Source organism: Dendrobates tinctorius, unplaced genomic scaffold (genome assembly GCF_039654945.1).
Source record: "Dendrobates tinctorius isolate UK_male_01 unplaced genomic scaffold, ASM3965494v1 ptg000073l, whole genome shotgun sequence".
Taxonomy (NCBI): domain Eukaryota; kingdom Metazoa; phylum Chordata; class Amphibia; order Anura; family Dendrobatidae; genus Dendrobates; species Dendrobates tinctorius.
In genome coordinates, this window is record NW_027361741.1 from 6,939,140 (window position 1) to 6,951,345 (window position 12,206).

Below are 12,206 nucleotides of genomic sequence, written 5' to 3' on the forward strand. Positions count from 1 at the left end.
CTCTCTGGCTGCTCTCTCGCCTCCCGATCTCTCTCCGACTGGCTCTCTCGACCCCCGGTGCTGCGGCTCCTTTAAATGTCCTCCAAGCCGCATCAGGGGCCGCATGTGCATTCGGTGTCATCGCTGCAGGCCGGATCCGGTGGCCCGGCTATTCGCCGCAGGCCACCGGACCCCTGACACCGGATGTGTGAAAGAGGCCTAACTCTTTTTGATGCCTCCAGTTGGCAAATCAGAAATCTTGATGACAGCAGGGTGATGGCGGCACTGGGCCAAAGTCAGATGTGGACAAATCATTTCTATGTAGTGCTGGTTAAGGATGCACATGAGCAGAGCAATCTGCTGCTTCTGACCCTTGGCATTGCTGCTGGGTGTACAGCTGTATGGTTGTTTGCTAATATATTTTCCAATATAAATATGACAAAAATCTTGGCACTCAATGTGTGAAATGTTCAGATACTTTTTATTTCATGCATCCAGACAGAAAAGGTTAAACGTTTTCGGTCCACTATAGGACCTTCATCAGAACAATCTTGTTTATTCGTCAACAAACTTCCAAGGAGAAAGAAACGGCTAGTGGAGGTACTATCCAAGGGTGCTTTACTGAGTCAGGCGATGGTAACTTCAAAAGTGCTGGATATCCTGTGAATGTGTTAAGTAGCTGGCGTCTGGGAAGCGTGTATGGACTGGACTGTCCAAATTCAGAACAGGCAGCTGTGCACCGTAGGGCTTCAGAGAAGAGACCTCGAGGGTCACTGGTATAGGGAGGGGAGACAGCGCTGATAGCAGTGGGTATACAACCTCTAGAGTAGTACAGCGCAAGTGACGTGCTGGTCTGTGATCTGCCAGCCATGTGTGGAAGATGCTGCGTCTTCCACACGGGGCTGCCAGACCACAGACCAGGACGTCACTTGCGCTATACTACTCCAGAGGTTGTATACCCACTGCTATCAGCGCTGTCTCCCCTCCATATACCAGTGACCCTCGAGGTCTCTTCTCGGAAGCCCTACGGTGCATAACTGCCTGTTCTAAATTTGGACGGTCCTGTCCATACACGCTTCCCAGATGCCAGCTACTTAACACATTCACAGGCTATCCTGCACTTTTGAAGTTAACATCGCCTGACTCAGTAAAGCACCCTTGGATAGGACCTCCACTAGCCGTTTCTTTCTCCTTGGAAGTTTGTTGACGAATAAACAGGATTGTTCTGATGAAGGTCGTATAGTGGACCGAAAACGTTTAACCTTTTCTGTCTGGATGCACAAAATGAAAAGTATCTGAATATTTCACACACTGAGTGCCAAGGTTTTTGTCATTTTGATTTGATGGGTTGGACACCCGACTTGAGCACCGACAACCAAGCTATTCCTGAGTGCCGTGCTCTCTACAAGCTTGTAATATTTTCCAATATATACATCATTATCACTGAAGGGATGTTTAATAGTATTAGGAATACTATTGTGTTTATTGTCTCATGCATGCCTAAACATTCATTTTTTTATAGGGGTTCAAGCCCAGTTCAGGGACTGTACAAGAGCTCAACTTCCGGAGCAGCAAGAACGTGTGGGGATATTTCAGTGTGGCAGCTGCTGGCGGCCTGCATGAATTTGCTGATTCCCAGTTTGGGCATTGCTTCTCCTGGGGAGAAAACCGTGAAGAGGCTATCTCGTTAGTAGTTCACTTAAGTTGAATGATAATCCTGTTCAGCTGGGAAGTATTTCCATGATTTGAAGCTGCATTCAAGCGTTGTGGTCACAGTGTATTTTTTTTTTTTATTTTTTATATTGACGTAATTATGGTTAAAAAAAACTAACGAAAAACTACCTCAATGTGTGACTTTGGCCTAAATGATTTTAGTCTGTCTCAATCTGCCTTTTTCTATCATAATTAAAAAGATTCAATGGTGAGAACATTATGGAGTAATTTTTAAAATGTAGAGATGAGCGGATCTGGTAAGATTTGAGTTGCCAAATTTATTCTCTACAAATTAAATGAACAACACTTTGGGCTCTGAAGGCACTGCAGAGCATAATGCATAAGAGAGAAAAAAAGAACAACTGCCTACTCTCCTCCGCTGCTCACTTTCCCCAATTTGGTCTTCAGAGCATCTTCTTGCTGCTGCAACGTGCTAAAGCCTTGGACATCTTAGCTCTAGGCTGGAGACTTTTGGCTGTGACTAGACTCTGGGAAATCCCATGGCATGTCCCAACCTAGATTGTGTGTCGTGAGGTTATAGCGCACGTCCTGACCTTACAACGTATCGTATGTCAGAAGAGATGTTCCAGGTCCAGTCACAGCTGGAAGTCCTGGTTTGGCATAAATTAGCCTGGGGATTCAAGAGGAGTGAAGAACGGTACGGGGGAGGTGACCAGAGAGGTGAGCTGGTAACGTGAATGTATTGTGTTTTTTTTTTTGTTGTTGTTTTTCACCTGTTGTTGGCCTCATATGGTATAGTAATACGGTGGCTCATTTTGCTGAATTTGCGCACTGTGAATTACAAATAATCCACATTTTGGAGGACACAGATCTTTGAAAAATTAGAGTAGAATTAAATTCCACTTGAATAAATTCATCCAACTCTAGTACAGAATGTTGAAAAATTACAGGTGGACAGTAGAGAAATTGATCAGACTGTCAATGTCTCATATACTATTAGTATGTTGCAATACTACTGCTGCCGTTTATTGGAACTTTAGCTGAGAAAACAACTTTGTGGAGAGATAATGGGATTTTAATTGGTTTTCTTCTTCAGATTATCCATTTATGGAACACATTATAAGACTTATGCCAAAATGTGCTCTAAATTTTACAGGAACATGGTTGTGGCTCTTAAAGAGCTATCTATACGAGGAGACTTCAGGACAACAGTAGAATACCTCATCAAATTACTGGAGACCGAGAGCTTCCAAAATAATGAAATTGATACTGGATGGCTGGATCACCTGATTGCAGAAAAAGTCCGGGTAAAGTTAGCTATTTTTTTTAATCTAAACCTTTTTTTTGTGATCATCTAGTATCTGCCGATTGCAATATCGTTCAGATACATAAGAAGCAATACAATTGATTTTAGCAGACAAGTATCTAATATGTGGAGGTTATACAAAACCGAGCATATCAACATTCCGTTTATTCAGGCCACCAGGGGTAAGCAGCTGCAAGAGGTGTTGGGAAGAAATTTGTTTTCCTCTGCCCATTGAAGAAAAACATGTTAATGTGAAGTTAGAAGAAAGGTTATGTAGATATCGCATTAGGTGGTTATTCACCTGTCTTAGATCTTGGGTGTACATGAGGAATAACACTTTCTGACCATTTTATGACTTGTATGCAATTTTTGTTTGACTAATTTTCCACTAAGCAGCCTCTATTTCTTATTGTTGGGTTTTCGCTGTGTTAGTCGTTTTGTCTGTATAGTGCACACACAGATGGGGATATCCTACCCCTGCTATCTTTTTATAGCACACCCTCAGAAGCAGCAATGGCATAAGGACTTTATACTGAATTGTAATTGTGAATGCACCACACTGGGTGAGATAAAATACTCACTAGATAGGAGAATTATCATCTCTGTGTGTCTCACTGCCTCTGTATCAATTTCTACATCACCTCTCTATAAACTTTAGGCCGGAACTGTAAAAAGATCCCTCAGAGAGCTGAAAACATGTCTCCATTAAGGAATGATTTAATTTTTTAAATGCATTGCTCATGTTAAAACTCAGCATTACTCCCCCTCTATTGGTCCAGCACTGCATTTCCATTGATATTTGACAGGTTGCAGTAGTGACATCACAACCACAGCACATATGACCTCTGCAGCCAATCATTGTGCTCAGCAGCTCTGCTATTGAAGGCGGCACGAGGCAGTTAGCACAGTGATTGGCTGCAGCAGTTGCGTGCACTGTAGCTTTGATGTCACCTGTGTAGCCTGTCAGCAAAGACTTAGTTGATATATGCCAACCGAATGTAACTGGCAGATTCTTAAAATAATGCGATTGAGCTGGAAATCTGAGCAACCCAGAGAGTAATAATTTCAAACTGAGTTGCTGCTTTGTGTATGGTAATTAAAGTTGTTTTCTGACAGACTAAATGCATATTGATTTGACTGCACTGGAAAATAAAAGCTTAAAGTGGCTGTCATTTAATCAGGTCAGAATCGGTAGACAGCGGACGTTTTCTCCTGTAACACTTTGCTTTTAGCTAAAAATTGCTAGCGTTGTTCCTTAGTTATATCATCAAATGTTGCCCTGAGGTTGATAAAACTACTTAATAACACAAAGGAGGCAATGATAGTCTGAGACTTCACTGAAGACATACACACTTAGTCAAAATTGTTGGTACCCATTGTTTAGTGACAGAGAAACCCACAGTGGTCACAGAAATAACTTGAATCTGACAAAAGTAATGATAAATAAAAAATCTATGAAAATTAACCAATGAAAGTCAGACATTGCTTTTCAACCAAGCTTCCACAAAATTAAAAAAAAAAAAAATAAAGCTCATGAAATAGACCTGGACAGAAATGATGGTACCCCTGAAAATAATGTGACAAAAGGGACATGTTAAATCAAGGTGTGTCCACTAATTAGCATCACAGGTGTCTACAATCTTGGAATCTGTGAGTGGACCTGTATAGAGGGCTACAGTTACTCACTGTGCTGTTTGGTGACATGGTGTGTATCACACTCAGCATGGACCAGAGGAAGCAAAGGAAAGAGTTGTCTCAGGAGATTAGAAAGAAAATTATAGACAAACATGTTAAATGTAAAAGTTATAAGACCATCTCCAAGCAGCTTGATGTTCCTGTCACTACAGTTGCACATATTATTCAGAAATTTAAGCTCCGTGGGACTGTAACCAACCTCCCTGGATGTGGCCACAGGAGGAAAATTGATGCCAAATCAAAGAGACGGATAATACGAATGGTAACAAAAGAGCCAAGAAAAGCTTCTAGAGTCAGTAATGAGCGGTCATAGGGGAGCACTTAGGAAGCAACCCAAGGGCAGATTAGAATGTCAGGTCTCCACCGCAGCTCCAGCCGAAAACCTCCGATGGAGGATAGGAGCAATGAGAAAATGGAAAACGGTCAGGAGCGCAGGAAAGAGACTCAGACGAGAGATGGGGTTAAACCACAATGCGGAGGATCCGTCTTCATCAGGTGGATTTTTCTCAAGAAAAGCTTCTAAACAGATTAAAGTGAACTTCAAGCTCAGGGAACATCGGTGTCAGATCGCACCATCCGTTATTGTATGAGCCAAACTGGACTTCATAGGAGACAACCAAGGAGGACACCATTGTTGAAAAAAAATCATAAAAAAGCCTGACTGGAATTTACCAAAATACATGTTGACAAGCCACAAAGCTTCTGGGAGAATGTCCTATGGACAGATGAGACAAAAATGGAACTTTTTGGCAAGGCACATCAGCTCTTTGTTCACAGATGGAAAAATTAAGCATATCAAGAAAAGAACACTGTCCCTACTGTGAAACATGGAGCCTAGAATCTGTGCAGGGTACAATGAAGTCTCAAGACTATCAATGGATTCTAGAGAGAATCGTGCTGCCCAGTGTCAGAAGGCATGGTCTCAGTCGCAGGTCATGGGTCTTGCAACAGGATAATGACCCAAAACAAACAGCTAAAAGCGCTGAAGAATGATTAAGAGGAAAACCTTGGACTATTCTGAAGTGGCCTTCTATGAGCCCTGACCTAAAGCATCTTTGGAAAGAGCTGAAGCATGCCGTCTGGAAAAGGCAACCTTCAAACATGAGACAACTGGAGCAGTTTGCTCTTGAGGAGTGGGCCAAAATACCTGTCGAGAGGTGCAGAAGTCTCATTGACAGTTACAGGAATAGTTTGATTGCAGTGATTGCCTCAGAAGGTTGTGCAACAAAATATTAAGTTAAAGGTACCATCATTTCTGTCCAGGCCTATTTCATGAGTTTTAGTTTTTTAAATTCCTTGGAAGCATGGTTGAAAAGCAATGTTTGACTTAAATTTGTTCATTTTCATAGATTTTTAATTTATTTATTTTGTCAGTTTTAAGTTATTTCTGTGACCATTGTTGTTTTTTCTGTCATTAAACGAGGGGTACCAACAATTTTGACCACGTGTGTATCCATGAATAACTGGCCTTCTTCACATCTAAAGACGTGGCCTGACCTCTGGGTCTTTGGACTGGAGCTAGCTGCTTCGTATATGCTCATGCAGCAGTTAGCTCTGATCGGGAGATCTGGCAGTTGGGTCTGATCTTATGGTGTGAGGACGGTCCATGCTTAACCGATGTGTGAAACAGGCTTAATGGAAAGGAGAGGTACAAATCTGGTCACTTCACTTACCGACATCTGCCTGTCACCTCTTTTTCAGTCTTTTTAACACTTCAGTGCCCAGAAAAAGAAAATAAGCATCCAGTCAAGGGATTTGGTTGTGCCTGGAAGAAGGTTTTTGAGACTGTCATATGGAGTTGCTTGTTAAAATGTTACTTGTTATGTTTTTCTAAGGCTGAGACACCAGATACAATGCTTGGAGTGGTCTGCGGGGCTCTCAATGTTGCAGATGCCTTGTTTCAAACATGTATGAATGAGTTCCTTCACTCATTAGAAAGGTAAAGTAATTTTTTCTTTTCTTCATCTTTTACACATGAGAAATATTTTGCAATGTTTTGTCATAGTATTCTCCTTATGTCTTGCCAACAGTGTCTCTAAAGCTAAAACAATCTTTTTTTTTATACAGACAAGTAGCTGAAGAGCCCGGCGTTGCCTGGGCATAGTAACCAACTGTGGTTAGTTGTAAGAAATTATAATGATTATATTGCACATAAAAACATTTCACATCATATATTCAACACTACAAATTTGCAACACAAATTAACTAAACGATTACCCAAGTTTTGATAGTATTTTATTTTCAACTCATTCAAGAGTCTTTTGATAAACAATATGTTTGGTTTACTTTGTCGCCTCATTGGGGGACACAGAACCATGGGTGTTATGCTGCTGTCCACTATGAGGCGACACTATGCATAATCTGAAAAAGATTAACTATGGCTCCTCCTCTGCAGTATACACCCCTGGACGGCGTCAGCCTTCTCCAGTTTTTGCTTAGTGTCGCAAGGAGGCACACCTTTTTTTCTTCCGTTTTTTCCTTTTTTCGTCCGGAAATACAGATGAAGAAAAGAGGGTCCCAGCGAGACTCCCGGCATGGCTCCTTCCTTGGCCCCCTTTTTTTTTTTTTAGGGGTGCCCAGTTGAAGTTGAGATGGCGGTTCCCCATGTCGCTCCTTCCCCAGTCCCTCGGGTACTGGTCCGAAGTTGAGACCCTCCTCCTTCCCCAACCCCTTTGGGGTCTGGGTTGAGGTTGAGGTGAGGATGAAGACCCCCTGACGGTGACAGACGCACCCTCCCTAATCCCCCGCAGGGGGCATTAGGTGGTGACGCCTCAGGTAGGGTCGGAGAATAGGCAGCACTCTGCAGCATCCAGGGACCCCAGACCAGCTGTGGGATCCTGTTGAGGCCGGGGGAGGGTGCAGGCAGACATGGCACAGCAGAGACAGGGCTTTCTGCGCCCCTGTCTCTGCAGCAGCAGTGGCTCCATGGCGCTCCAGGGACCCCCCAAACAGGAACCGCTACCCCTGCTGCCCCCACCGCTAGCCAGTCGCCCATTCCGGGGGGGGGTCTGGTACAAATTCGACCCCCTCCCGGACTACCGCGCCGCTCTGGAGCCCTCCTGGGCATCAGGCCTCTACTTGAGACCACGGCTTCGGCCTAGCTGAAGCTGCCGCCTTTTCCCCGCCCCCTGGCCCACCCCCCGGATGACTAAAATGACACACTAGCGTTTCATAGAAGGGGCGGATCGAGGCAGAAGGGGCGAGTTTCTACATAGCCCAGCGCGCCCTTTTCAGCTCTCCGCCCCCTCCTTCCTCTCCTCAGCATCCCGGTGGCCATTTTTTTGGCTGCAGACATCCTGATAACGGACGCCCCCAGCAGAGGAGAATCACAGCAGTCTCCGGGGGGCACAGAACTGGGATCTGTCGGCGCTGGACCTAGGGGCGCACTGGTGGGGTAAGCTCACAGCTGGGTTCTCTTTACTCAGCTGTGAATCCATACTTCCTATAAGGCTCTCTGTGGGTTCCCTCTGCATAGCCACCCCTGTAGGATCCCAGATAGCCAATCTCTGTGTACTATGCCGGGCTCAAGAAAGAGAACCAGGCAGGAATGTTTCTATGCATTCTGCACAGCCTGCAAAGCCACGCTCCCCAGTGGCAGCACGTATCCGCACTGCCGGGATTGCATCCAGAACTCTGGGTCAGAACCCCAGGGAGTCCCTACCAATGCTTCAGTGTCAGATACCACGCCGGAATGGGCTACTCAGATGTCGCAGTCTATAACACAGTCCATAGATAATTTAACCGCCACATTGCTGCAAGCTCTGCAGGGTCGGGTCCCGGCTATGAACGTTACCCAGCAAACGGACAGCTTGTCTCAGGAACATGCTGCTTCTGACTCTCACAGACGTAAGCGGACCCACAGGTCACGATCGCCTAAGTTGTCCGATAGCACAAGGTCATTCCCCCCCCCAGGGAGAGACACCATCATTCCAGGTCTCCCAGGCAGTCCCCTGTCAGAGACAGACAATGCAGTTCACCACAGAGATCCCCCACCACAGAAGACCCCCGCCTCAGGTCGCCCACCAGGGATCACCTTAGCGATACACAGGATTCGGAAGGCATCTGTGACTCCGACTCAGACAAGGAAACGGAGTGGTCTGTGGTACCTTCTCCCCCTAGCAATACAGCGCTAGTTTAGGACATAATCTCTGCCATCCATCGGGTGCTGGAAATTTCCGAGCCAGTCCCGGAAGCCCCAGAACATAAGATTTGTTTCGAAAGTGTTCAGAAACCACCTAAGGTCTACCTTAATCGCCATGAGTTTCAGGAGATACTTACTAAACAGTTTTTGCAGCCTGAGAAAAAATTTGCCAATCGCAAATATTTGGAAGCGAAGTACCCCTTCTCACAGAAAGACACCAAACAGTGGACAGATACACCCGAAGTGGACCCCCCGGTATCTAGACTAGCAGCGCAGACCTTACTCTCTCTGCCAGACAGCTCAACCCTCAGGGACGCAGCAGACCGGCAAGTAGAACGCATGGCTCGTTCCATTTTCGAAGCAGCAGGGGCCTCCCTGGCCCCTGCGTTTGCTTCAGTTTGGTCGGCCAAGGCCATCCTGGCCTGGGCCAGAAAACTACAGGTGGGTCTTCAAGTTCCAAATGCCGGGCTCTCGGACCAAGCGGTCCAGATAGCAGTGGTAGCAGACTACATGCTTCATGCAGCCCTAGACTCAGCAAGAGGTCTAGCGGGGATAGCGGCAAACGCCATTACAATTCGGCGTATCCTCTGGCTGCGAGAATGGAAAGTGGATGCGGCCTCAAAGAAGTCCCTCACTCATCTTCCGTACCTTACTGGAAGGCTTTTCGGCGAAAAGTTGGACACAATGATAGCCAATGCCACTGGGGGTAAGAGTACCTCTCTCACTCAACTAAAACCGAAACGCACATTTAAACGAAGAAACCAGACACGATTCCGATCCTTCGGGAATTCCTCGGGCTGGTCCGTCTCGCGCCCAGCGCAAAACCGTGACCGCTCTCCACACAGGGACAACCCACGGATGGCGCAGAGACCGGACAGGACTTGGCAGTCGAAAGCAGGCCAAGCGAAACCCAAGGGAGGAAAACCTCAGAACTTCGCTTCATCATGACTCACGAACTCCGGAAGACACCCCACCAGTAGGCGGGCGACTTTTACTCTTTCAGCAAGTCTGGCTGCCTATTACAGAAGACAGGTGGGTCAGGGAAATAGTGTCTTCCGGATACAAGATAGAGTTCACTTCCACTCCACCGAATCGGTTCTTCCTCTCTATCCCTCCAACATCATCAGACAAGGCTCGTGCCTTCCACCAAGCGGTCTCCTCTCTCCTTCAAGCAGGAGTCGTGGTGCTGGGGTTCCCGCGAACGAAAGATTCCGAGGGTTCTACTTCAATCTGTTCGTAGTTCCTAAGAAAAGAGGCAGCGTTTGGCCCATACTAGACCTAAAACAGCTCAACAAATACGTATGGATCCGTCATTTCCGCATGGAGTCCCTCCGGTCCATGATTGCATCCATGGAGCTGGGAGAATACCTTGCTTCCATAGACATACAAGATGCATATCTGCACATACCATTTGCTCCCGTCCATCAAAGGTTTCTCAGGTTCGCGGTCAACCAAAACCACTACCAGTTTGTCGCCCTTCCGTTCGGACTCGCCACAGCTCCAAGAACGTTTACCAAAGTCATGGCAGCCACCATGGATGTTCTGCACTCAAGAGGCATTCTAGTCGTCCCTGACCTGGACGACCTCCTCAAGTCTTCCACCTTCAAGGACTGCGAGGTCAGTGTCTCAATCACAGTAGACACACTGAGTCGTCTGGGATGGTTAGTCAACCTACAGAAATCGTCGACTACCCCGAGTCAGGCTCTAACCTTCCTGGGAATGTTATTCGACACCTCCAGGGGCCTGGTGCTCCTTCCCAAGGACAAGACACTGGCCATCCGTCTGGGAATTCGTACACTCCTCTGCAGTCCTCCCCGATCTCTCTGGTTTGCCATGAGAGTCCTCGGCAGGATGGCAGCAGCAATAGAGGCAGTGCCATTTGCCCAGTTTCACCTCAGGCCTCTTCAACTAGCCATACTCAGATCTTGGGACAGGAATCTCTTCTCCCTCGACAGGGAGTTCCGGTTGACGTCGTCAACCAGTAGGTCCCTGCATTGGTGGCTCAAGCCAACCTCGCTTGCACGGGGAAAACACTTTCTCTCAGGTCAATGTAAGATCCTGACTACCAATGCAAGACTGACAGGCTGGGGGCGGTGCACCTACAACACAGGGCACAAGGCAAGTGGTCACCAAGGGAAGCGACCTTGCCCATCAATGTCCTGGAAATCCGGGCCATTTTCCTGGCACTGAGAGCCTTTCATCACCTGCTTGCAGCCTCGCACATACGGATACAGTCGGACAATGCCACGGCTGTGGCATATGTGAATCACCAAGGCGGGACCCGCAGCGCCCAGGCGATGAGATAAGTGGCACATATCCTCCACTGGGCGGAAGACACGAGGTCGGTACTCTCTGCGGTCCACATTCCGGGTGCAGAAAACTGGGAAGCCGACTTCCTCAGCAGGCAAGGAATGGACTCGGGGGAGTGGTCTCTCCATCCCGAGATTTTTTACCAGATCTGTCAACGTTGGGGAACCCTGGATGTGGACCTAATGGCATCCCATCTCAATACCAAGGTCTCCAATTTCATGGCCAGGACACACGACCCGCGGTCGCTCGAAGCGGATGCCCTGGTCCAGGACTGGTCCCAGTTCCAACTCCTGTACATTTTTCCACCCCTCCCCCTGATCTCCAGGGTCGTGAGGAAGATCAAACAAGAGGGAGTTCCAACCATCCTCATCGCGCCAGATTGGCCCAGACGTACATGGTACGACATCGTTCAACTTGCAGCTGACGCCCCCTGGCGTCTACCCAACCGTCACGACCTTCTGTCTCAAGGTCCGTTCTACCATCAGAATTCAGGGGCTCTCAGTTTGACGGCATGGCCCTTGAAACCTGGATTCTAACCCAGGCAGGGTTTTCACCGGAAGTCATTGCGACTATGATCAGGGCAAGGAAGCCAGCCTCCGCCAAGATTTATTATCGTACCTGGAGAGCTTTCTTTTCCTGGTGCGAGTCTCATGGATAAGTCCCACTCCCTTATTCCCTCCCGAAGGTCCTAGGTTTTCTTCAATCGGGCCTAGACGCCAAGCTATCCCTAGGCTCACTTAAGAGTCAGGTGTCAGCGCTTCCAGTCCTTTTTCAAAGGCGCATTGCTACCAAACCGCAAGTAAGGACTTTCCTCCAGGGAGTTTCCCGATTGGTTCCTCCCTACAAGCGTCCGCTGGAAACATGAGACCTCAATCTGGTCCTGACAGCATTGCAGGCACCACCCTTCGAACCCCTTAAAGAAGTTCCACTCTGCATTCTGTCACAGAAAGTGGTTTTTCTAGTGGCAATCACCTCGTTACGCAGAGTGTCGGAATTGTCAGCACTTTCCTGCAGACGGCCTTTCCTAGCCTTTCACCAAGACAAGGTGGTTCTCCGTACAGTACCATCCTTCCTTCCGAAGGTTGTGTCCAACTTCCACCT

General features: G+C 47.1%; 1 protein-coding gene across 5 annotated transcripts in view; it reads left to right on the forward strand.

Moving 5' to 3' along the window:
• ACACB (acetyl-CoA carboxylase beta) overlaps nt 1-12,206 on the forward strand; it is a 398,726-nt gene that overhangs the window by 207,836 nt on the left and 178,684 nt on the right. For all 5 annotated transcript variants that reach the window (XM_073582603.1, XM_073582604.1, XM_073582605.1 and 2 more), the window contains 3 exons: nt 1,502-1,665; nt 2,810-2,960; nt 6,490-6,593. In XM_073582603.1, the coding sequence (XP_073438704.1) occupies nt 1,502-1,665; nt 2,810-2,960; nt 6,490-6,593 (419 nt within the window). The remainder of the gene's footprint in view (nt 1-1,501; nt 1,666-2,809; nt 2,961-6,489; nt 6,594-12,206) is intronic.